The sequence below is a fragment of the Megascapheus bottae genome, chromosome 5, assembly GCF_031878675.1.
Source record: "Megascapheus bottae isolate mThoBot1 chromosome 5, mThoBot2.hap1, whole genome shotgun sequence".
NCBI classification, from domain to species: Eukaryota; Metazoa; Chordata; class Mammalia; order Rodentia; family Geomyidae; genus Megascapheus; species Megascapheus bottae.
The window spans coordinates 49,894,014-49,918,223 of NC_143513.1; the positions used below are offsets into that span (position 1 = coordinate 49,894,014).

Here is a 24,210-nt window from a genome sequence, read left to right on the forward strand (position 1 = left end):
GGCTTCCCTTTCCCCATCAGTGGTTAAGAAGGATGGGTCCAATCTCCTTAGGGTACCTTTTTCCTTAAAGTAAATTTGCAATTACTTAGTGTTTGTGTTAGTTCACATCCATACATGTTGTTCAAATACAGTGAAGTGCCCTTTTGCATGAAATTGTTTAGACAAAAACATAGAGAGGTGTTTCCAGTACCATAGTTTTATATAATGTTAATAAGGTTTATTAGATGTGATACAATTGGGAAGTAAGGGTTAACTCTTGTCTAACTGAAAACAGTTCATGTTATTTCTTTGCCTTGAAAAACATATTAACACACACTGTGAATGTGCCTTGCATCAGACTGCTTTACATGTTTTACACTCAGTGTCAAATTGATGAGTGAGTCTCATTAAGAAATACAGGAATGCATGAATAAGAACTTTCTGTTGTCTTTAAACCTTGAGCCTGGATGCCTTTTTCTCTAGCAGTGGAATTATGATGCTCTTATTGCACACACTATTTATGGACCCTCTACTGTGTATGAGATAACTGGCTCTGGGTAGATTGGCAAATCAGGGACCACGGAGTCAGCAAGAGAAAATGATTCAGGGGAAGATCGCAGTGAAATAGTACCAGGGTTTACAAGCAGTGCTTCACCTTTTATATATGACTAAACTGGCTGGTCAAGCCTGTTTTCTCTGTGCTTGCTTGTCACATTGCAAGTACCTGGATAATCAGAGCTGCTATTTCTATAGAACTGTTCAGTCTAGAGTGCGGCAAAGCTTCTGTCAGTCAACTGGGTAGGAGTGGAGTGTAGTCAGACTGGAGAATGACAGTTAAGATTTGCTTTCAAAAATTCCCTTGAATATGGCTTAGTATAACTTTAATACTGAGTATTTTTTGTAACTTACACATGAGTTTGTTTATTATCCACCTGTATGAAATTTTCTACTTTTAAACATTGTTTTATTTTTAAAGTTTTTTTTATTTTTATTTTTTGATTGGTTATGGGGCTTGAACTCTGGGCCTGGGAGCTGTCCGTGAGCTCTTCAGCTCAAGGTTAGTGGTCTACCATTTTGAGCCACAGTTCCACTTCTGGTTTTCTGGTGGTTAATTGGTGATAAGAGTCTCACAAACTTTTATGCCCCGGCTGGCTTTAAACTGTGATGCTCACATCTTAGCCTCCTGAATAGATACGATTACAGGCGTGAGCCACCAGTGCCAGGCTACAGTTGCTTTAAAGTTAATGAGCACCTAGTTCCTGATGATTTAAAATGTGATGCTTTTAAAGGATGACCCTCATGGCTGGGTACAGGGGTGCAAGTCCCTGCATCTTAGCACTTAGAAAGTGGAAGCAGGAAGATAATGAGGCAAATCTGGGCTTCATAGGAAGACTGTCTCAAAAAGCAAAACAAAACAGAAAAAAAGCTTTATTTCAGGTTTTCCAATAATTACAAGCATTTCAACAAACTAGTACATACTAATTTGAATGTGAAAATAACCTTTTCAATATAAAGGTAGTATATTGGGCCAGGAGTTTGGCCTAGTGGTAGAGTGCTTGCCTTGCATGCACAAAGACCCGGGTTCCATTCCTCAGTACCCCACATATATAGCAAAAAGCTGGAAGTGGTGCTGAGGCTCAAGTGGTAGAGTGCTATGCTAGCCTTGAGAAAGTCCAAGCACAGTGCTCAAGCCCTGAGCTCAAGCCCAGGACTGGCAACAATAAATAAATAAATAAATAAAGGTAGTATATGATGTGTTTTAAACCAAAAAAGGTACCGAAATTAATCGTAAAAAGTATTAAAATGTTAAATTTTAATATTGCTTTTTAGTATTCAGTACATTATCAATAATATTTGAGTAACTAGTATGTGCTAGACTTCTGTAGGTATTGGCAGTAAAAAGGCACAGTCTCTTCTAAAAGAGCAAGAGATAACTTTTCTCTTAAAATTTTTTTTTGTGCTTGTTTTGGGGCTTGAATGTGGGGCCTGGGTGGTGCCCTGACCTTTTTGCTCAAGGTTGGCATTCTACCATTTGAGCTTTGAGCCACAACTCCGTTTTGAGCTTTTGGTGATTAATTGGAGATAAGAGTGTCATAGATTTTACTGCACTGGCTGGCTTAGAATGGCATCCTTTAGATCTCAGCCCCCTGAATAGGGTTTTTAGATGGGAGCTACCAGTACCCTGTTACATTTCCTTTCTTTTTTTCTTTTTTTAATTTTTCTTTTTTTTTTTTTTTATAAATTACCTATGTACTGATGAGTGAGGTGGTTTTAAAAATCTCTCTCTCCCTCCCTCTCTCTCTCTCCCTCTCTCTCTCTCTCTCTCTCTCTCTCTCTCTCTCTCTCTCTCTCTCTCTCTCTCCCTTCTTTCTCTCTCCCTATCTACTTATTTATTTATTTGTTGATTATGGGGCTTGAACTCAGGGATTCAGTGCTTTCCCTGAGCTTTTTTTTTCTCAAGGCAGTCTTCTACCACTTGGAGCCACAGTGCCACTTCTGGTTGTTGGTTTTCTAGTGGTTAAATGGAGATAAGTGTCTCATTGGCTTTCCTAACTGGGCTAGCTTCTAACTGTGATCCTCAGATCTTAGCCTTCTGAGTAGCTAGAATTACAGACATGAGCCACTGGTCCTTGGCTTGATGTGACGTTATTAAATGAAATAGTGAAACATTTCTCCATTAACGTATTTAGACACACTAAATAACCAGGTGAATTCAACAATATTTATCTTAGCTAAACTATTGGGTAACTTACTTTTAAACACACAGAATATGCTCTTTAAGAATGGGCCTGCCCTTTATAGGAAGAGGCTAAATGAAAGGACCTCCAGGATATAGAAACAAAAGCCATATAATGTATGATTGTTGTCCTTAATGTACTATGTCATTTCTCATCTCTTTTGCTGTCCCTTGGTTGTCTCATATTGTTATAGTATCTTACCTTATTATCTGATATAGTGTATATATATTTATTTGGTTATTTGAAATAGGATAGAGAAGAGGAGAAAACAAGATGAGGGGTGGGGGAGGGAAATGGGGACCAATCTTACCTTATTATCTGATATATTGTATATATATATATATATTTGGTTATTTGAAATAGGATAGGGAAGGGGGAAAAACAAGATGAGGGGTGGGGGAGGGAAATGGGGACCAAAACAAGAGAAAGGGTATCAATGTTTGTGAAGTAATGCACCTTCTATCTGGTGAATTATAATGTAACCCTTCTATTAATTACAATAAAAAATATATGTTAAAAAAAAGAATGGGCCTGCTACTCACCCCTTTCATATCAGCATGTCTTAAGTTGTAACAAGGAATTAAAATTTCAAAACAAAAAACAAAAAAAAGTTTTCAATAATACTTCCAAGAGAGATTAGTTTGGATTGTGATAGATTGAGTGTTTCTAATATAAAGGATAAGTGTGTATCTTTGTGTTTATATTAGGGTGAGTTATTGAAATGGCTTGTGGTATAGGTTAAAAATGGCTAGGTACTGGCAAATTTCATGTGGTTGAACTATGTGGAATGGAGTGTAATGAGGGGGAACTGAAGAAGGGCACGTGGATATGTTTTATAAACCAAAGGGTGTTGTTTATTTCATATTTTTGAGAATTATATAAATTGTAAGGGAGAAAAAATCTTACAATTTGGTACAATTTGGTACAATTTCCACATTTTATAGAGAAGATGATGCAGTAGTCTATTATAAGAACATAATTCTAATGATAATTCCAATACTGGAAATATGTGATTTTGGTGGATAAAGTATTATAGAAAATGTAATCACAGAGTAGAGAACTACGAAAGGAAATATAAAAAGTATTCTAGAAAAGTTCCATTTTTTTCTGACAATTTTTGTGGGTAAAGTAGAAATATTTTAAATTGCATTCTTGAGTAATGGATTTTGTAATATTTCAAATTAGTAGTATTTTCATGCAAAGGTAAAGATGAAAAAGTAGTTTGTGTTTATTGATTGAATTTGTTATTTATGTAAATGTCAAGGAGTTTTCACTTAGTTGAATATAAATTTAAAAATTAAAACTAATATTTATAATAAAACAACATAGTAACCCACAAAGTTATTTGTTATGGAATTAATTAGGCTTATGATTGAGAGTTACTTGTTGAGCCTTAATCAAAAAATACTATTATTCAGAGCTTGAAAATTATATCTATTTGTAAGAAACACTGCTTAGTGCTTCCAAAATGGCTGTGTATTATGAACTTGAAAAGAATACTGATGTTAGTATTGTTTCATGAGTGGCTCTTTTACCTCCTGGTAAGTCTTTAAGAATTTTTTTTTTGCCCTGGTTAATTCATAAATATAAATATGACTCAGCTATGTTTAGTATTATATAATTGGCTTAGTGATGCTTATTTTTCATGAAAGAAAAACAAATGTCTGACAAAACAAATGTCTGTAGCTGTCCAGTTTTGAGAATATGTTTGTATAAATATGGGGAAGCATTTTTATTTCTGTTTCTTCCATTCTACCCATATTTATTGAATATTTTCCTCCTTTGTAATATTTATGTTGCATAAATACTGGGAGTTAGAAAAGCAGAATGCTTTCTATAGTTTAAAATACATTGTGAAATATGCTAAATGGATTTGTCTTCACTTCTTAGCATCTGTGTAAATGAGGATTGTGCAAATCCTAAAGCCTTCTGTAAAAATTCTGTCATTTTTCTGAAACCTCTCAGTGTCATCTCTCTAGTATTCCGCTAGATGGCACTGGAAGTCTGAAGAAAAACGGAGTGCCCATTAAAAACTGTTTTATTTAAAACACAAACAGAAACTGATGAACCGACTGCCTTTGATGGATTGTTGTTGTTCTAGTGGGATTTTAAGAAAATGTTCTACTTCCCCATGTAATCAAACATCTGGCAACTCATTATAAACTTATGTGGGACATGGTTTTAGGGTATGTGTGATGTTGAAATAGATTTTCATTTGGAAGCAGATCAAACCGATATCTGGTTAGTGATTTATAGTTTTAATAGTACTGACTGAAAATTGAAGACTTTGTATTTTGTTCTTCCTTTATCCCTATGGATTGGGGTAGCTAAACGTGTTCTCTTTCAATTAAATTTCTGATATGGTGTTAACTTTATAAGATTATGGACTCTGTTTTGTAGAATTTGTTATGAGACTGTCTTTACTGATAAAGACAGCAAAAACAAAGAACAAACAAAAAACCTAGTTCAAACACTAAATTCATGTTTTTTTAAGAGCTCCTCCCTCTCTCTCTCTCTCTCTCTCTCTCTCTCTCTCTCTCTCTCTCTCTCTCTCTCTCTCTCTCTCTCTCTGTCTCTGCCAAACTGATACATAATTAAGTACTCCATGTGACCTATATTCTAATAAGCTAAGTGTAAAAAGAGCAGTTGGGCCTTGGTATGCATTCTATAAATTTTCTTCAGAGTAGTAAGACTTGACCTATGAACATTTTACATTTACTTTTTTCTTTGAATGAAATCTGCTACTGAAGATTATGAATTTCTAAGCTGTTTTGTGGGTTTAAAAATGAGGTTACAGAAGTGTTCAGAATTAAAGAGAATAGTGAATTTAATAGTGGTGAGGAGAACTGCTAAGCTGTCATAACACATCTTACAGTAAATAGAATTGAAAGTTCTGAACTTGGTATTTTCAATGAGTACATGATTTTGGGTAATTTGAAAGTAATGGTTAAATGCAAAATTGGTAGTCTTTATTTTTTTCTTAAACTTTGAAATATTCCCTTAAGAGATGAACGCTTAAATGGGAAGTTGGTTTATAAAGTTTTAGTCCTGGTACTTTAGAAGCCATAAATGTTTTATAATACCTTATACTGAATTAGAGGGCTCAGATAATTTTATGGGCTTGAATCCCCATAAAATCCTCCATAAGTTTGTTTTTATTTTTATTTTGACAGTAAAAAATGCCTTCAGTAAATCAAAAATCCTAACTTACATTTTCATTGTTCATAAAGTAACATTTATAATGTACATTTTAAGGATTCATGTAGCTTTATCTTAGAGATGGAAAAGTAGAAAAATAGTCTAGTTAATACTACAATGTAATCTACAAGTTACATATAGGTGTTAGGACTGTTAGAAAAAATAGCCTCTAAAAAATCAAATTGATCTTTTTTTTTTTTTGTCAACCACTATCCTAAAGTCATCCTGCTTGGTTTATTATAGTAAGAAATAATTTACTATTTATGCTGTCTTTGATATAGTTTCTGCTGCAGGGACAGTACAGTACTTTGTTTTTAGTAAAGAAAAATAGAATATATATATATATGATTAAAAATGGTAGTAACTGCCTTTTATTGCCTCTTGGGGTACTTGCCAACTCTGCTGGGTTAACTTTCAGGCAGCTAACATTTTATCACTTAAACCTGTTTCACTTTTCTGATAGACTTTTTACTTAAGTTTCCTTTTATGTTTGTAACCTTGTCTATTTCCTACTGTCTTAAATTTAAATTCTGCTTAGTTCTCTCCATACCTTTTCTTCCATCAGATGTGACCCTATGGTCTTCTGATGCCCTTTATTTTGTTTGTGTCTTTCAAATTTTGCCTTGTGCTGTTGCTAATTGCTTGCTCACCTGACTTCTCTTACTTTAGCAACTATTTGGGCCAAGAGCTGAACATTGCTCATTTCTGTGTATAATGTAGTTTGTGTAAGTTTTACATATAACGAATAAAATACTGTTTGGCTTATGGAATTAGGTTGCCTGGGAAAAATAAGGCCTGAAAGTAGGCAGATTAACTCCTAAAAGATGGGAGAGAGATTTGACTTGTGCTTCCTTTCCCTGGCTGCAGTTAAATGTATTAAATTACGACTTTCATTGTAGTTTTTCTCCATCTTTAATGCTGGTTTGACGTTGAAATACATTTTTTAAAGGTTTTAGTTAATTACCATTGGCAAACAAGTTGTGGTTTGTAGCTGTTGATCAATTATTTTACAAAGCACTTACCCCTTAATGAAATGTATTTAGTTACATGTTAAATGACAGGAAATTTACCATAAAAGTCAATCCTTTAAAGCATTTCATGGCTTGTAACAACAATTTATAAGACATATTTTGTTCTAAATAATTTTATTCCAAATAATAATATTGTAAATATTTCTTAAGGAATTACATTTGGTGCTTATTTTTTTCAGTGACTTTAGGATGTGAATTATTTTAATGGCAAAGTTAGGGGACAGTTGTATTAAAAACGTTTTTGTTGGTTTGTTGTGACTTTTTTTTTTTTTTTTGCGAAGAAAGGCTCAGGTCCTTGTATAAGAACACAGGAATGGAAGAAGGAAGGATGGATGAATGCTCTTTCATGGTATTCAATATACACTACATAAAAGATGAACTAAACAACTTACAGGCCAGGATAGGAAGAGTCAAAATGGGAGAAAACCAAGGAAGGATTGGCATTTTCAACAAGTATTGTATTCATAACCTGACTAATGTACAGCTCATTAATCATAATTTTTAAAAGGGCCCTTATAGTTAGTGAATCACATGTAAAAACTCACTCAAATCCCCCAGGTCCTCTCAATTACAGACCACTGACTTATAGTCAGTTTCCTCTCTCCCAATTCCCCTAAACTTCCATAATCAAATCCTGTAGATTTGACCGAACTCTGGAGTCTCCTCTTCTTCCTCACTTTCAGCCTTCTTCCTAATCTGTTTTCATCTTGCCATACTACCCCAAGTTCAAATTTCTCTTGTCCTTTATAGTCACTGTATTTCTTTTCAGCTATTTAAATCTGCTCACAGAATTTGTTTTACTAATTAATTTACTAATTTTCATATTTGTTTTTCAATTATTTCTTTCATTATTCCTTCTGAACATTATTCCATTTTTGATATGTTTTCTTTTCCATCTAGTATTTCCTAGAAAGTTTTGAAAAGACTGATTAAAGTAGTTTTTAAATTGTCTTATCTCAAATTGTTGGATAGAAGTTTGTCATTTATTGTACCTCTCATTTTTTCACATGACTCACCTATTTTCAGTCACATACTCTTCTTCAGCAGAACTCTCAATATAGAATTAGTCCTAATATATCCTAATAATGACAACCCAGAAAGCTGGCTAGAAAATACCATAAAATAGCTCTCACCAGACAGCAAAGCTACCAAAAAATGGGTCTTGGACATGATTCCAGAAAACTGAGAGAAACAAATTTCAGTGGCTGGCAAGCACACAGTGAAGATACTTTGTTTCATCGAAGTTTCTGGTTTTGCTAAACATCTAACTCATGACTATTTTATCCATAAGATCTTTGCAAATGTATTTTCCCCATCTGAATAGGATACTGTCATTTTTTTTTTTTACCTAAAAATCTTATAGCCATTCTTTACATCCTAAGTCAAATTTCCTATACTTTGTTAGGTCTTGGGCTTAATTTTTGTTATGCATTATATTGCTAAGTATTTTATTAATCATATTATTATAGTACTCTTGTACTGTGATTTACTTATGTTTCATATGAATACTGGACCTCTTATTGCTCAAGAATAAAATCAGTGTTTTTTCATGCCAAAAATAATACAGTGTGGCTGCTTAATTTTCAAAATTTATATATTTCTAAAAATGCAAGATACTTTGAAATATACCAGGTATTTCTGTATCATCTAACATGTGTTGTTATTTCTGACTCAAAGAGACCTTTTATTAATAGTTGGTGGGAATTTTTCAATTGACTATTCAATTAAGTATAGTTTGATTAGTGATCATTGTCTAGAAAGGTGCCTCGGCATTATGGAGCATAATGAGGGAGACTCAAGAGCATTCTTACTTTTCAAGGACTAATGAGCAGCCGGCCCTGTCCTCCATGAAGAATTTGGAGAATGATTAGGGTAGAACCGAGTCCTATAGTTCAGTGAGGCTGAAAAGAGCATGGCCATCTGATTCCTCTTGAGAATGCAGTTTGTGTGTTTTCAATGAAGCCACCACCTGGTGGAAAGGAGAGGACATTTCATAAGGATGTGGTGATCTATCAGGGCATTTGTTTTGGGCTGAATTCTTCATCATATGCTATATTTCTTTCCCTGCCTTTGTAGGCTTATTCCTTCTCTTAGTTCAGGTTTCTTATTAGAGTGTCAGGTGTTCATGTCAGCGATTTGAAATTATATGGGTTTGGCTGTTCTTTGTGATATTGTTTGTTCAGTAGGAAGGAGAGCATCTGACCTTTCATACACACATAGAGATTGTATTCGTTACAGATTCATCGGTTTTGAAATGTACACCTGTGAGATATTTTTTAATGAAATCATTTTCCCTTTGTCATTGCTCATAACTTTAGATGTTTGTTTCACTGAGAGGCAGGGGAGGAGAAGAGCAGGCTAACTTGTTCTGTGTTTATAATAGTGCCTTGATTAGGTAGTGTGGTGGGGACAAGTATTTAATGTATTGAAATTTTCTAGTTAATTGAGGGTTTATGCAATTATGCAGTAATTGCATAGGATAAGGTAGAGATAGGGATTTGTCTTTCAAGCTTGTTTTTGTTTTATTACATAAATTCATGGAAGCTTCATTCCATACCATAGAAAGCAATATATTTTATCAAATATAGAGCTTTAGGTTAATAATCATATTATAAATTGTAATATTCAGTACACTTTGAAGGAAGCCCCATGGGATTACTGAGCTAAACTTAAAACGTTTTTCTGGAGCCAGTGTTGCTTGGCTTTACACGGTTGTATCTCATTTTTGCTGGAATTCAGAAAGAAGAAAATCTAAAATCTTTAAACTGGCCAGCTTTTTTTTTTCTCTAGCAGATGAGCAGTTTTTAGCATTTGACTATTTCTCATTTTTTCCACAAACTTTCTGGTTTCTAATTAGTTTGTGTCCTTGATCAGAATGGTTCTCAGAAGAGAAGTGACAGGATAGTTTCTATGTAGATGGAATTTTAACAGCTAGAAGCACTGTAATTGGTAATTGTTTCTTTCTTTTTTTTCTTCTTAAAGGAGGAATTCAGGGAACTTCGAGAACAGCCAAGTGATCCTCAAGCTGAACAAGAGCTAATTAATAGTATTGAGCAAGTGTATTTTTCTGCAGACTCATTTGATATTGTTAAATATGAGCTGGAGGTAAAAGAAAATTTTCATGAAAACATCTTTCCTGTTCAGTAATTGCATTTGAGATTTGAATTATTTATTTATATTCATATTTATGCATGATGACCAGATCGGATCTGTGATTATCACACTGTGACTAAATGAGCTATGAGCATTGTTTAAAGGTCAGATTATTTTTAGGAAAGTAATTTAAAGTGCAACTGTTCAGGCAAACATTTCTGTAATTTGGTTTTCACCTGCAAACATTCCAGTATGTTAGTGTTCTGTTTCTGTTCTGCTTTATAGTTCCTAAATATGTTTAGGAAAGCTAGGACTTCTCTCTTTTCCTTTTTGAGATAAGATTCACTATGTTTCCCATGCTGGTCTCAAACTCCTAGGCTCAAGTGATCTTCCTACCTCACCCTCACAAGTAATTAGGATTAAAGTCAGTCAGTCTCCCACTCAATCTGAAGTTTTATTCCTCAGTTGACTCAGATTTAAGAGTATGTTTATCTGCATGTATAGCCTCATGCATTTTAAAAATTATTTTTCCATGCTTATCTTTTTTTTGTGCCAGTCCTAGGGCTTGAACTCAGGGACTGAGTGTCCTTTGACACTTTTTGCTCAAAGCTAGCGCTCTGCCACTTGAGCCACAGCATCACTTCCAGCATTTTCTGTGGTACCCAGGGCTTTATGCATGCTAGGTGAGCACTCTACCAGTAGGCCATGGTCCTGGTCCAATGCTGTCTTCTAAAAGTATATAAAATCCAGAATGTAGTCCAACAGCTGTCATTGTTTAGTTCCAATTTATAACAGAGCAGAGGAAAAGTTGGGTGAAGTTCTTGTATAAGCAAGTAGGGTGGGGAATTACGGATGATAGGGTTCCTTTTCATGGCCCAGGTCATGGAAGTCCTGTTTTAATGTCTAGGGTCCATGTGTCTGTTGTTAGTAGACTTGCCTGAAGGTCAGAGCAGTAGCAACGGAGATCACAAGGCTGGTCAGTGTAGAAACCAGAGGATCATATAAAACAAACGTGTAGGTTTGTTAAGAGTCCAGCTAAGAGGGTGTGGATGAGACAGGAACAATGATGAATAATTGATATGAGTGATACTTTTGTATTTATACTACTTCAAATGAATGAAGCCAATTTAAGCACTGCTTTTAATTTTTATTTTATAATTTGTTTTTACAGAAACTTCCACCTATTCTTAATTTGCAAGAATTAGAGGAATACCGAGACAAATTGAAACAACAGCAAGCTGCAGTAAGTAAAAACCATTTATTTCCAGTAAAATGATAAACATAATAGCAACATAATGTTTGCAAATTTCTTGGTTTGAATGAATATATTAGCATATATTACATATATTTATATGACTAACTCAACTAACTTAAATGATACATTGACATTAATAAGCTTTAAAACTCATGTTCACTCGCCCTTCCACCTTCCCTCCCTCCTTCCTTCCCTCCCTCCCTCCCTTCCTTCCTTTCTTCCTTTCTTTTGCCAGTCCTGGGCTTGAGCTTAGGGCCTGAGCACTGTTTTTGGACTTTCTCAAGGCTAGAGCTCTATCACTGGAGCCTCAGCACCACTTCCGGCTTTTTTCTATATATGTACCAAGGAATCAAACCCGGGTCTTTGTTCATGCTAGGCAAGCACTCCACCACTAGGCCAAACCCCCAGCCCCTTTCTTTCTTTTCTTTCTTTCTTTCTTTCTTTCTTTCTTTCTTTCTTTCTTTCTTTCTTTCTTTCTTTCTTTCCTTCTTTCCTTCTTTCTTGCTTGCTTGCTTGCTTGCTTGCTTGCTTGCTTGCTTGCTTGCTTGCTTGCTTGCTTGCTTGCTTGCTATCTTTTTTTCCAGTCCTTGGGCCTGGCCATTATCTCTGAGCTTCTTTTACTCAAGGCTAATGCTTTAACATTTGCGCCACAGCATCACTTCCAGCTTTTTCTGTTTCTGTAGTACTGAGGAATTGAACCCAGGGCTTTTTTCTATGAATGTGGTACCAAAGAATCAAACCTGGGTCTTCGTGCATGCTAGGCAAGCATTCTACCACTAGGCTACACTCCCAGCCCTCATGCAGTTTCTTTTCATAGCTTTGTTTTGCTTCTATCAGCAGCAGATTTCTAGAACTTGAAATTATCTCAGTAATCCTAAATGTGATTGAAGAATTTAAACTTGCTTTCAGGACCTTTAGGCATGTATGTGTGACTTTGGTACCCATAATTTTGTAGTGGAGCATTTTTATCTCAACGAATGTCACTGCTTCTAGTTGAAATAGATCTAAAGAGAATTTAGGGCTAAGCTTCAGAATGGCTGAGTTTTAGTCAGCATATGATTAGGACATTGACCAGATCATTGTACCTTACTAAATAATCTCTGGTTTTTACCTGTAAAAGAACACATTTGATCTACATATTTTCTAATGCTCTAAAATTCCATGGTTTTATGTTTTCTTCATGTTTGGTTGAACTCACTTTCATGCAGTTCACTGTGGAAGATTAGTTAGTAGCCTGTAATCTTGTGAATTTGTTTCAAGTAGAGGAATAGTAGTAGTGAATTCATCTATTCAGGTTTGTTCTGAGTTTGGTAATCATCTGCAAATCATAGAAGATAAATACTTCTCTTTTTTGATCCAACCAGTTGGTAGGTAGTGGGAGTGGAGGGCATAAGTAGTACGCTTAAGTAGGAGAAAGAGCTTGAGTTCTTGCACTTCCAGGGGGTTGGTGTTTAGTGGATGGTGGCAGGCATCTTTTGGCTTCAGCACATCTTCCTCCATGTGAGTACTGTGTGAGATGTTACTCCTTATGTAATGTGTCTCCTAACAAGAACTATGTAGCATAGTGGCCTTTGGAATTTGGTAAATTTAGATTTGAATCTTAGCCTTAGAAGTTACTAATTGTGGGATCATGGGACCATGTATGAGTTACTTTTTTTTTTTTTTTTTTTGCCAGTCCTGGGCTTAGGCTCAGGGCCTGAGCACTGTCCTTTGGCTTTCTCAAGGATAGAGCTATACCACTTGAGCCACATCACCACTTCAGGCTTTTTTTTTCCATGTATATGGTACCAAGGAATTGAACCCGGGTCTTCGTGCATGCTAGGCAATCACTCTACCACTAGGCCAAACTCCTGGTCCGTATGAGTTACTTTTAAGATAGCTTCTGTTGGCAGTGCTTAAATGATAGAGTCCTTGGGCATGAGGTTCTGAATTCAGTACCACCACAACCACAAAAAAGTAAAGTTTTTTTTATTTGGAGAAGGAGCAAGCTTAGAACCCATTTCGGTGGATTATCATGAGTTCTAATAATGTAGGAAAAACAATACATTGCCTAGGATGGTGCAGACTAACAATCATTATATTATCTGTTTTGGTAATCCATTTGGGTAAAATTAGCTAGGTTTTATCTGTGTACACTGACAGAAACTCATATATTCAAATATGTGGTACTTTATTAGAGCTTACTGATTTTCATTTTCTTATTGTGGCTCCCACTTGATTTTTTTTTTTCTCACAGGGGATAGTTTATCTTAATTAAGCTGTTGCTAGAGTATCTGATGGGATCTTTGGAATTCTTAATATGAAGTATTAATGTTGACCTTTATTAATTAAGGTCTAAAATTTACTTAAAGTTTGATTTCCTTAGTCTTTCTTAAACTCTTCCTAAACAAAACCTGTCAGTGTATCTAGAAAATAATTCACATAATTTCAAAGATGTTTGATGCAGATTAAGACAATGCAAAGTTGCTAACCACTGGTGACTCATGCTTGTAATTGTAGCAACATAGAACACTAAAATCTGAAGGATAACAATCTGGGCAGAGAAAAAACAAAACAAAACAAAAAACAAACTGAGACCGTGTTTCCAAAATAAAAGGTGTTACAGAGCCAGCCAAGCTAGAAAGCTGAGCAAGTTTGAGTCTCTTGAATTTAAACCCAAGTATTGGCAAACAAAACAAAATATAAAACCATTAGATGAAATATTGTAATATGCATGTGATGACTTGTTCTCATTTGGTGTAGGGTATTGATGCAAATTCTGTGTAAGAACACACCTTCTGTGTGCATACTTTGTGCTAGATGTAATGTTTCTGATATGGTTGGCATAGTCTCTATGGAATAAGAACCTGATTCTAACTGGTTTATATCAATATTATTCATGAAATTGAAAAACAAAACCTTGGTATTCCAAAAAGCATGTATTTTCAGTGTTTCAGAAGTAAGGTACCAAATTATTTGTTTTTCTTTTGAAGTGTTACATGCTTCTAAAGATACCAGGCAACTTCTTTGTTTCCCAGAGATTGTCTCCATACTTGCAACTGATGCAAAATTTGCCTTAACAATTTCATCTTTGTAAGTCATATCCTGTATCCTTAAAGATGGTGACACATTCTTCCTGTTTGTTAAATCAGATGATATTAAAGTTAATAATTATAAATACAAAATTTCTTTTAGCCAGGTTCTACATCATGTGATTATTTTGTGCCTGTTGAATTAATTTCAGAGCTTAGGTGTGACCATAGCATTCTAGTGCTATTCTAGTAGTTATTGGGATAGCCTCTGGGTAAAAATTTTGACTATAAAATGTAATGTGCAGTAGTACATTTTTTTTTTACTTTATTTGATTTCATGTTCTTGTAGGTCTCTAAGAAAGTAGCAGATTTAATCCTTGAGAAACAGCCTGCTTATGTAAAGGTATGATAGCATTTACCATTTTTAATCATAAAATTTTATAAATGATTGAATTGACTTACACTGGAAACAATATTCTTTTGTCTATAATTTTATAGCAACATACCACTTCTGTGGGATGTGCGTGTGTATATGTATTCTCTCTCATTTGGAGCAACTTACTTAGCTAAAGAAGCAGAGTAATTTGTCCATAGGATTCTAAAGTGCTATCTTTTGTTTTTCAAAATTTAGTAAAAATCTGTTTGTGTGACTTTTGTAACATATGCATAGATCAATAATAGAATAACTTGGCTTACCAGAAATATACAAGTTGGTTTCAAAATACTATGATATTATAACTTCCTAGATGAACCTGTATTTTTATGAGAAAAGAGAGCCTTCAAAACCCATTGAAATGTCTACCAGTGTTCAGATCAAAGTATTTGTTGTCATTGGATTTTAGCAAACAGAAATCATATTTGTCATTTCCTTAATTACTTTATGAAGTTCTACTGGGTGGAAGCATGTAAACATTTATTTCTATCTGGAAAAATTAGGTCTAGTTTAACTTACAAGCAATACTAATACTAAATATTTTGTCATCTGTCATTGTGAAAATTGGAAGTAGTCATTTAAAAACAATTGAAAAATATACTGACACTTTTCAAGTTGCTACTTTGTTTTTCAAGCAGGCTTTTCTTTGAAACCCACTAGAGCTTTTGTTGTAGTATCACGTGGGCAAGGAAGAAAAATCAAATGCTTCATTTATAAACCTGTATCTAATCTTTCCACAGGAACTTGAAAGAGTTACCTCATTGCAGACAGGACTACAGTTAGCTGCTGTTATCTGCACAAATGGGAGGAGGTAATCCTTTCAATGATATTTTGTCTTTAAGCTTGAAAATATCTCCAGAGTAACTCTGAAATCTATCACTGACACTTGGGTTTTAAAATTATTGTGGTATTTGGGCCAGGAGTTTGGCCTATTGGTAGAATGCTTGCCTAGTATGCATGAAGACCCAGGTAAAAAGAAAAAAAAATTATTGTGGTGTTCAAATCCCACGACCGACAAAAAAAATTTATTGTGGTAATTCATTAGGTGAATTTTTGTGGTAATCTAAAAACTGCAGAGGGGCTGGGCATGGTGGCTCATGCCTGTAATCCTAGCTACTCAGGAGGCTAAGATCTGAGGATTGCAGTTCAAAGCGTGAAAGTCCCTGAGACACTTATCTCCAAATAACCACCAGAAAACGAAGTGACACTGTGGCCCAAGTGATTGTGTGCTAACCTTGAGCTGAAGAGCTCAGGGGCAGTGCCCAGGCCCAGAGTTCAAGTCCCATGACCCCACATTCCCCCAACACATACACACACACACAAAAAAAAAAAAAAAAAAAAAACTGCAGAGGGAATATATGAAATATCTACAAATCTGCTAATAGGTTAATTTACTGTTGTATAATATTTAGACTAGTGCTTCCTAAACTATTGGTATGAAAGACCACTGTTTTTTATCTTTTTTCCTTCCAACTATCACCAAATCATAATGAAAAATTGAATATAATAGACTAATTCTTTAGAAAATAAAATAAAGATAAGCAATATAGTACCAATTATTTACTATAAGAATCACAAAAACATGGGCCGGGAGTTTGGCCTAGTGGTTAAAGTGCTTGCCTAGCATGCATGAAGACCCGGGTTCGATTCCTCGGTACCACATACATAGAAAAAAAAGCCAGAAGTGGTGCTGAGGCTCAAGTGGTAGAGCTCTAGCCTTGAGAAAGTCCAAGGACAGTGCTCAGGCCCTGAGCTCAAGCCCAGGACTGGAAAAAAAAAAAAAAGATCACAAAAACAAAATTAGCCCCCAATGTTTGCACTAAGTTTTTAGATGCTTATTTTCAATTTCTTTGCTTTTTTTTTTTATTATGGACCATGAATAGTTTGTGCATTGAAATCAGTCACTATGTATGACTAATGCTGGTTTAGACTGAGAAATTAAGTAATTTTTCAAATAATTGTCGCAGCTTCCAGTTTTAATAGTAATCCACGGCACTGCCTCATTAGTTGCCTGATAGTTCTGTGTGGATAGTATTCATGTTATATTAGAAAACGTTAACTATTTATTTTTTGCTTTTACAGACATTTGAATATTGCAAAGGAAGGTTTTACTCAAGCTAGTTTAGGCCTTCTTGCAAATCAAAGGAAACGTCAATTGCTGATTGGACTTCTGAAGTCTCTGAGAACTATAAAAACATTGGTATATACAGGTTTTAAAAAAATATAACAACTTATTTTGTGGTTGAGACAGATCTTCATTTGATTTTTTTTTTTCAGCAAAGAACAGATGTACGCTTAAGTGAAATGCTGGAGGTAAGTAACAAGCTTGGAAATTTGGTAATGCTAAATTAAAATTATATATAAAATTATAATGGAATTAATTCAGATGTGAGTTCTTTTGAATTGCTGTTCTAGAACAGGTACCTTTTAAAAATAGGAATCTAGAGGGCTGGGAGTTTGGCCTAATGGTAGAGTACTTGCCTCGCATGCATGAAGACCCGGGTTCGATTCCTCGGTACCACATACATAGAAAAAGGCCAGAAGTGGTGCTGTGGCTCAGGTGGTAAAGCTCTGTCCTTGAGAAAGTCCAAGGACAACGGCTGGGAGTTTGGCCTAGTGGTAGAATGTTTGCCTGGCATGGACGAAGACCCGGGTTCGATTCCTCGGTACCACATACATAGAAAAAAAGCTGGAAATGGTGCTGAGGCTCGAGTGGTAGAGCTCGAGCCTTGAGAAAGTCCAAGGACAGTGCTCAGGCCCTGAGCTCAAGCCCGGGACTGGCAAAAAAAAAAAAAGAAAAAGAAAAGAAGAGAAAGTCCAAGGACAGTGCTCAAGGCCCAGGACTAACAAAAAAAAAAAAAAATAGGAATGTAGGACCCTAGAGCCTTTTTCTATAAGCATAATATATGTTTCATTTAGAAAAACATATTTATTTGGGAAAATATTTACTTAGTAGTAAAGTGGGAAAGTTAACTCTAGTCTTTTGAGTGCATGTGTCCAAGTAAGAATAAAATAAGCTTTATTTTATTTATTGAACATACAGAAGCAATGTGTGGGGTATGTGTAGGACTTTCATTATATTTAGTATCTCATGAATCAGCTGGTTTTTGGAGTGAGCCATCTTTATGCTTTCTTAATATTCTGTCGCTATTTCTCTTATAAGGTTCAAAAAGGCATAATGCAATACTAATATTATGAGGAACATAATATTTAAGATCCTTGGGGTAGTTACTTTGTCATTACCTCAGCATCCCTAGTGCTTTGAATTCTATCTGTTGACTATAGTGATGAGCATAGGCGAAAAGGACATGTAGTTTTCTGTATAAATGGTGTTACTTCTAGACTATTGCTAATATTCTGAAATGACTACATCTCTATTTAGCACAGGGGCCTTTGGGGGACATTGCAGACTTGGATGAACCATGAATTGCTAATTAACATTTTATTCATGTTAAATTTGCTTCTTTAGAAATATCTTGTTTTGTAGGTGGTCATTTGATGGTAATTGTGTCAATTACTACTGGATTTCCTACTGTTTTGAAACATTTTTTTATATAAAGCTTACTAAAAGAAGTTATATAAACTATTAAAATGTTCTTATGAGGAAGCTTCTATTTAAAGACATTATAAGTTTAAGGTCTCAGAGGGATGTTGGGATGTACTGAAGGGAACAGAATCTTTAAACATGTTTTTTTTTCTTTTTCTTTTTTGTCTACTTTAGGCCTGGTTGTAATTGTCTCCTCATAGTTTGGCTTATTGTTATTTTTATTTTCTTTTTTTTGGGGGTGGGGGGACTTGAACTTTGGGCCTGGGTACTGTCCCTGAGCTCTTCAGCTTAAGACTACTGCCCTATCCCTTGAGACATAGGGCTGCTTCTGGTTTTCTGGTGATTAGTTGGAGATAAGATTCTCAAGAACTTTTTAGTGCCCGGCTGGCACTCGATCCTCAGACCTCCGCCTCCTGAGTAGGTAGGATTACAGGCGTGAGCCACCACTCCTGGCTTGTTATTTTGACCTTTAAGAGGAATAAAAAATAGTTGATTCTGTAACTTTGGTTAGATTTTGAACACTGCTGTATTTTTTATGGGGAAAGTTGTTAAGAAAAATGTTTCTAGTCTAATGTCTTCTATTGTTTCCTTAAGGAGGAAGACTATCCAGGAGCTATTCAGCTGTGTCTGGAATGTCAGAAAGCTGCCAGCACTTTTAAACATTACAGTTGTATAAGGTATGATAATATAATTCTATTGCCAATATCTTTTTATGTATTTATGTAACATGATGTTAATAAATGTTGGGAGTGAATATAACATGCTGTGCTCTAGCTTGATATTCATGTTCACATGTGAGTAGTAGAATATAATAATGCTGAAGGTGTAAACAATCACATTCTTCTTAGTCCTCCCTCTTGGAACTTCATTGGAACTCTTGTCCCTTGTTCTTTCTAGTCTAAATGATATCATTAAAAAAATAAAATAGTAGTAGACAAAAATTAATTTGCTAAAATTTCTATTATATCCCTGGGAATCTATATCTATCTAATATCTATCTATCTATCTATCTATCTATCTATCTATCTATCTATCTATCTATCTATCTTTCTGATGCTTTTGTTCATTGGCTCATGCTCTACCAACTGAGTCACTACTCCAGCTCCTATGCATTATTTTAATAGACCCAGTTCAGGTGTTTGGTACATCACGATAAGTCTTGGAAAATTTAAATATGATTTCAGGTTATGTAATGACCTTCTTTGTACTACTTCAGTGATTATGTATTTAGTATGTTAGATCTCCTATTTAAAATATACAGTTATAAAACATACAGTACCAGCGGTGGCTCCCAAGTCTTTTGCTGTTCTAACTTTATTAGTGGATTCTTGGTTTATCTGCTGGGATAGGAATCTTTTTTTCTGCCAAGGGTTCTTTGGATATTAATGACATTGCTGTGGCCATATAGAATTTTTAGTACAGGAAGGTAGACTATTGGCTGGTAACAAGAAGCATTACATGTCTGTCTTGTCATGTACCAAAAGATTTTGCTTGTCTTCTGTTGCCCTCAAGCCAGACCTTCTCCACCCTTGAAAGGTTTATATTATCAGTATTGGGGAGGCTCTAATCCCTGGCTATAATTTGCACAATCTTTTCAAACCCATTCCAAATAAGCATATAAAATAGTATTCTAGGTAAGAAAATTTAGTTTCAAATTAAATCCTAATTAATGTTAAATCCGGACCTATCCCAGAATGCAGCCCCTTGGTTTCCTATATGGAAATTCTGCCAGTCAGTGAGCATAACTCACTGGTGATATAAATGTTGATTTGCTTGTATCTGAAAAATAGAAGGATTATGATAGAATAATATATTCATATCATTTGAATCATGACTTTGCTGTAATATACTTTCATGACAATGTCTTTTTGCTCATGTAGAGTAAGAGCTAGAATATTTATCTTTTTTTTCCAAGTATCAGGTAGCTTGATGTACCATGCTTTTTATCTCACTAGGATCTATATTATTGTGTATGACCATTAATGTTTTAGTTTTGTTCATTTGGAGAATGGCTAATTGTTGTTACTAAAACTGTAGTGATGTCATTTGTACTTACTAGACTGAGTGAACAGAGAATTAACTATATAATGTTGAATGTAGTTGGAAATTTCTAATAAGGTGTTGGGGGCCTAAAACATTTTTTTTTGCTGAGTGCTGTGGCTCATGTCTGTAATCCTAGCTACTCAGGAGACTGAAATCTGAGGATCCTGGTTCAAAGCCAGTCCAATTAATCACCAGAAAACCAGAAGTGGTGCTGTGGCTCAAGGGGTAGGGTGGGAGCCTTGAGCTGAAGACAGCTCCCAGGCCCTGGACTGAAGAGCTCAGGGACAATGCCCAGGCCCCCAGAGTTCAAGTCCCACGATTGACAAAAACACATTATTTTTCATTTAGTTTGTATTTTGTGGTGCATCTCTTACAATGGTAACAGCTTTTTTATTAGGGAGAATAGATGTTTGTTTGAAATTGACAGTATAAATCCTCACCATAAACATGGCAAGAAGGGCTTGCACTGACATAGACGGAAGTAGAATTTAGGGTTTGAGACCGAAGGGAATCGAACATGGAGTTGTTGGAAGCAATAGGATCCCACTCTTTGGGAGGTCAAGACTCTTTAGGACCTGAAGGATAGACAGAAGGAGTAAGGTCAAGATAGGAGATAATGTCATGGAAAGTTCCAGGACCATAAATGAAATCATCATTGCCAACAGTCTCTATTGCCAAACAAAATGAAGACTGACATGCTGAAGTAAATATATCATGTGAAAATGTCTTTGAAAGAATTCTTCCTTGGCCTTTGTGAAGTCTATATGAAGTGGCTTCTAACCATTCTTATATTCATGTATGCTTGGGTAAGTGGAGGAGGTATCAGTACATGCTACTGTTATCAGATACAGTAAGAAGGTAGAAATTGGAGATCTGTAGTGACTTAAAATGAGTAGAGGTCTTATTTTAGGCTACATAATATTTAAGGAGCATCTAGGTTAGTTTATCATGTGTGATAGATTGAATTCACAAAAATGGAAGTCACTCATTTCTAACAACCTTTTAGTTTAGTCTTTATTAATTAGTTGTAGACTTGTGTTATTGTGCATTTATTTTCTTTTGCTCTTTTCCTCTAGTGTTCTAATGAAGTGCCGTTGCCTGTTTTTGAGCTGTATAGTTGGGCTTGTTCAGGACTTTAAACTTTTTATTTAATTGACCTTAACTTGTAGACTTAATCTCTGCTTGAATGGGAATGAACCAGAATGAAAAATCATAGTAATTAATTCCCAATTGAATTTTTATACTTTCTTTAAAGCTTTAGAAATACTTGAATTCTTGTTTGGTATTGGAAAATCATAAATATGTTTTTGATTATATATGCATATATATAAAATTTTATATTTAGAGCTTTTCTGCTGTAAATTAAATGTTTTTTTTTTGTTGCCCATTCTGGGTCTTGAACTCAGAGCCTGGGCATGTACTTTAGCCACTTGAGCCACACTTTACCACTTAAGTCATAGCTCCATTTCTGCCTTTTTGGTGGTTACTTGGAAATAAGAATCTCATGGGCTTTTTTGCTTGGACTGGCTTCCAATTACAATTCTCAGCCTCCTGGGTAGCTAGGATTATAGGTGTGAACCATTGGTACCTAGCAACATTTTGGTATAAATTAAACACAGCAAGCAAGTTCATATGCATAGTATGCTTGCTTAATCATGTTTAGTTTTTCTTCAGTAAACTGTATTCTCCTCTTTTCTAGTCATACCTCATTTCTTTAATGGAAATGAGGTTATTGGTTGAGGGCAAAGACCTTATTGTATAAGGATGGATACTTGTAGTAGATGATTACACAGCATAACTATGGGACTGATTTATGATTCTAAAAGTAGGAAAGCCAGAATCCATGTGTTTTTTTTTTATAAAGAAGCATTAGCTCTATTTCTAGTAAATCTCAGATGATAAGATAATATAGCTTAATATATATAGTACCAAACCATACACTGTGTTCTAGTATCTTTAATAAAAGGACTATAGCAGAAACTGCATTCTTTATGACTGACAGCAAATGTTTTATATTATTTGAAAATCTTGACTTGATTGACAGAGTCATAGTTGGAATTTACTGGGAATAAGAATCAGAATGTGTTTAAGTTAAAGTATGTCTGAATGGAACTATTCTTTTTCACTTGAATTTGTCTAGATTAGCTTCAGGAGAAGTTATTCTGAAAAGTTAAAACTAGTTTATTACTTTTTATTTCACTTGAGAGACATTATTTAATGGAATCTCAGCACAGTCTATATAATGTTTGAAAAGTTTGCACGCTATCAGAACTAGTTTGTTGAGTACTGTACTTTTAACATAGACATTTAATTTTCCATCAGTTTTAAATCATACTTTCTTTTCTCTTAGAGTATAACATTGTCAATTTTGTGAAAACTATATAATGTAGAACATAAGTTATACACCCAATGAATACAGCTTTTTTGTTGGAAATATACTAGGGTTAGAGACTTCTCTTCCTTTTTTTTTTGTCTTCAACTCCTCTCTTAGGAAATGTACCTGTTTCACTAGTCTCTTCCTGAGACCCCTGAGAATCCTCCTCACATAATGTTGGAGCATTGCGTAGTTCTGCTGGGTCATCAGGCTTAACTCCGAGTCCTGTGACTCTGTGTGCTTTCACTGAGTTATTGATATTGTTCGATTTGGATTAACTCCTGCACTCATCTTTTAATTTTTGTTTTCTGCTGTCTTGCTCCACTGTCCAGTGCTCTTCAGAAATTAAATAAATCAGGGCCGGGAGTTTGGCCTAATGGTAGAGTACTTGCCCAGCATGCACGAAGTCCCAGGTTCCATTCTGTGGCACCACATACAGAGAATAAAAAAAGCTGGAAGTGGTGCTGTGGCTCAAGAGTAGAGCTCTAGGCATGAGAAAAGTCCAAGGACAGTGCTCAGGCCCTGAGTTCAAGCCCCACAACTGGCAAAAAAAAAATTAAATCTATAGATAGCAAAACCATAGTATTTAACTGAAAGAACATGATAATTGAGTAACTCACTTAGTATGTAGGAGAATCATCAGTGGAGCTGGCAAGCAAACCTTTTGATATTGTCCCCCTTATATAAGGGAAGACTGATGCTCGGAGATACTAAGGGATTTAACTTTAAATCATGTGGGTTACTAAATAACATACTAAATAACATACATAACAATGATGCTAGCCCTCCCTATACTGCTGTGTCTTTTTATATGGTCAAACTTGTAGAAAATGTTAGTTTATTTGGAACCTTTCTAGGAGTAATTTTTGCTAGCTCGTGTGTCCTGGAGCAGCTGTTTCAAAGAACACTTATTTATAGATATGTTGTGTTCAATATTTTCTGTAGCGTGGCAGAGATACTCTGAAGAATTGCTCAGTTCATCCTATTCAGCTTGCAGAGAGCTCTTAAAAGCTTTTAGGTTTCTATCTTGAAACTAACAATTTAAAAAAATCATAATGTAGCTCTTATTTATCAAAATCTTTACGAGTGGATCCTTTTAACATACCTTGATTAATTGACGGAAATGGCTTGAATTCACATTACTAAATGATAACCAAGGACCTCTTTAAAAGCTGTACAGTTAATGTCCACTCTTTAACCACTAATTTTTAGTTATGGATATTTAATTAGTAGTCAACTGTTGTCAAACTGAAATTGTAGATTTTGAAAGCCTTTTTAATTAAAACATTTTTTGATGTTCTATATTTATAGTCTTCCACTTACTATGTTACTATGTTTGCAGTACTTCACTTCATAAAATTTAGAAACATCTAACTTGAAATAAAAACACTAGTAAGAGCAATATCTAGATTTATAAATCTATCTAGATATTTAGAAAGAAATCAGAAATGAATACGGTTGGTCACTTTTTTTTCATGCCAGTCCTGGGACTTGAACTCGGAGCATGG

At 35.0% G+C, this 24,210-nt stretch overlaps 1 protein-coding gene across 1 annotated transcript in view; it reads left to right on the forward strand.

Moving 5' to 3' along the window:
* The window catches only part of Vps50 (VPS50 subunit of EARP/GARPII complex), a 116,557-nt gene that overhangs the window by 11,845 nt on the left and 80,502 nt on the right, over positions 1 to 24,210 (forward strand). The window contains exons 3-9 of the mRNA XM_090333121.1: positions 9,929 to 10,051; positions 11,211 to 11,282; positions 14,655 to 14,708; positions 15,479 to 15,549; positions 16,821 to 16,938; positions 17,016 to 17,051; positions 18,880 to 18,962. Of these exons, the coding sequence (XP_090189247.1) occupies positions 9,929 to 10,051; positions 11,211 to 11,282; positions 14,655 to 14,708; positions 15,479 to 15,549; positions 16,821 to 16,938; positions 17,016 to 17,051; positions 18,880 to 18,962 (557 nt within the window). The remainder of the gene's footprint in view (positions 1 to 9,928; positions 10,052 to 11,210; positions 11,283 to 14,654; positions 14,709 to 15,478; positions 15,550 to 16,820; positions 16,939 to 17,015; positions 17,052 to 18,879; positions 18,963 to 24,210) is intronic.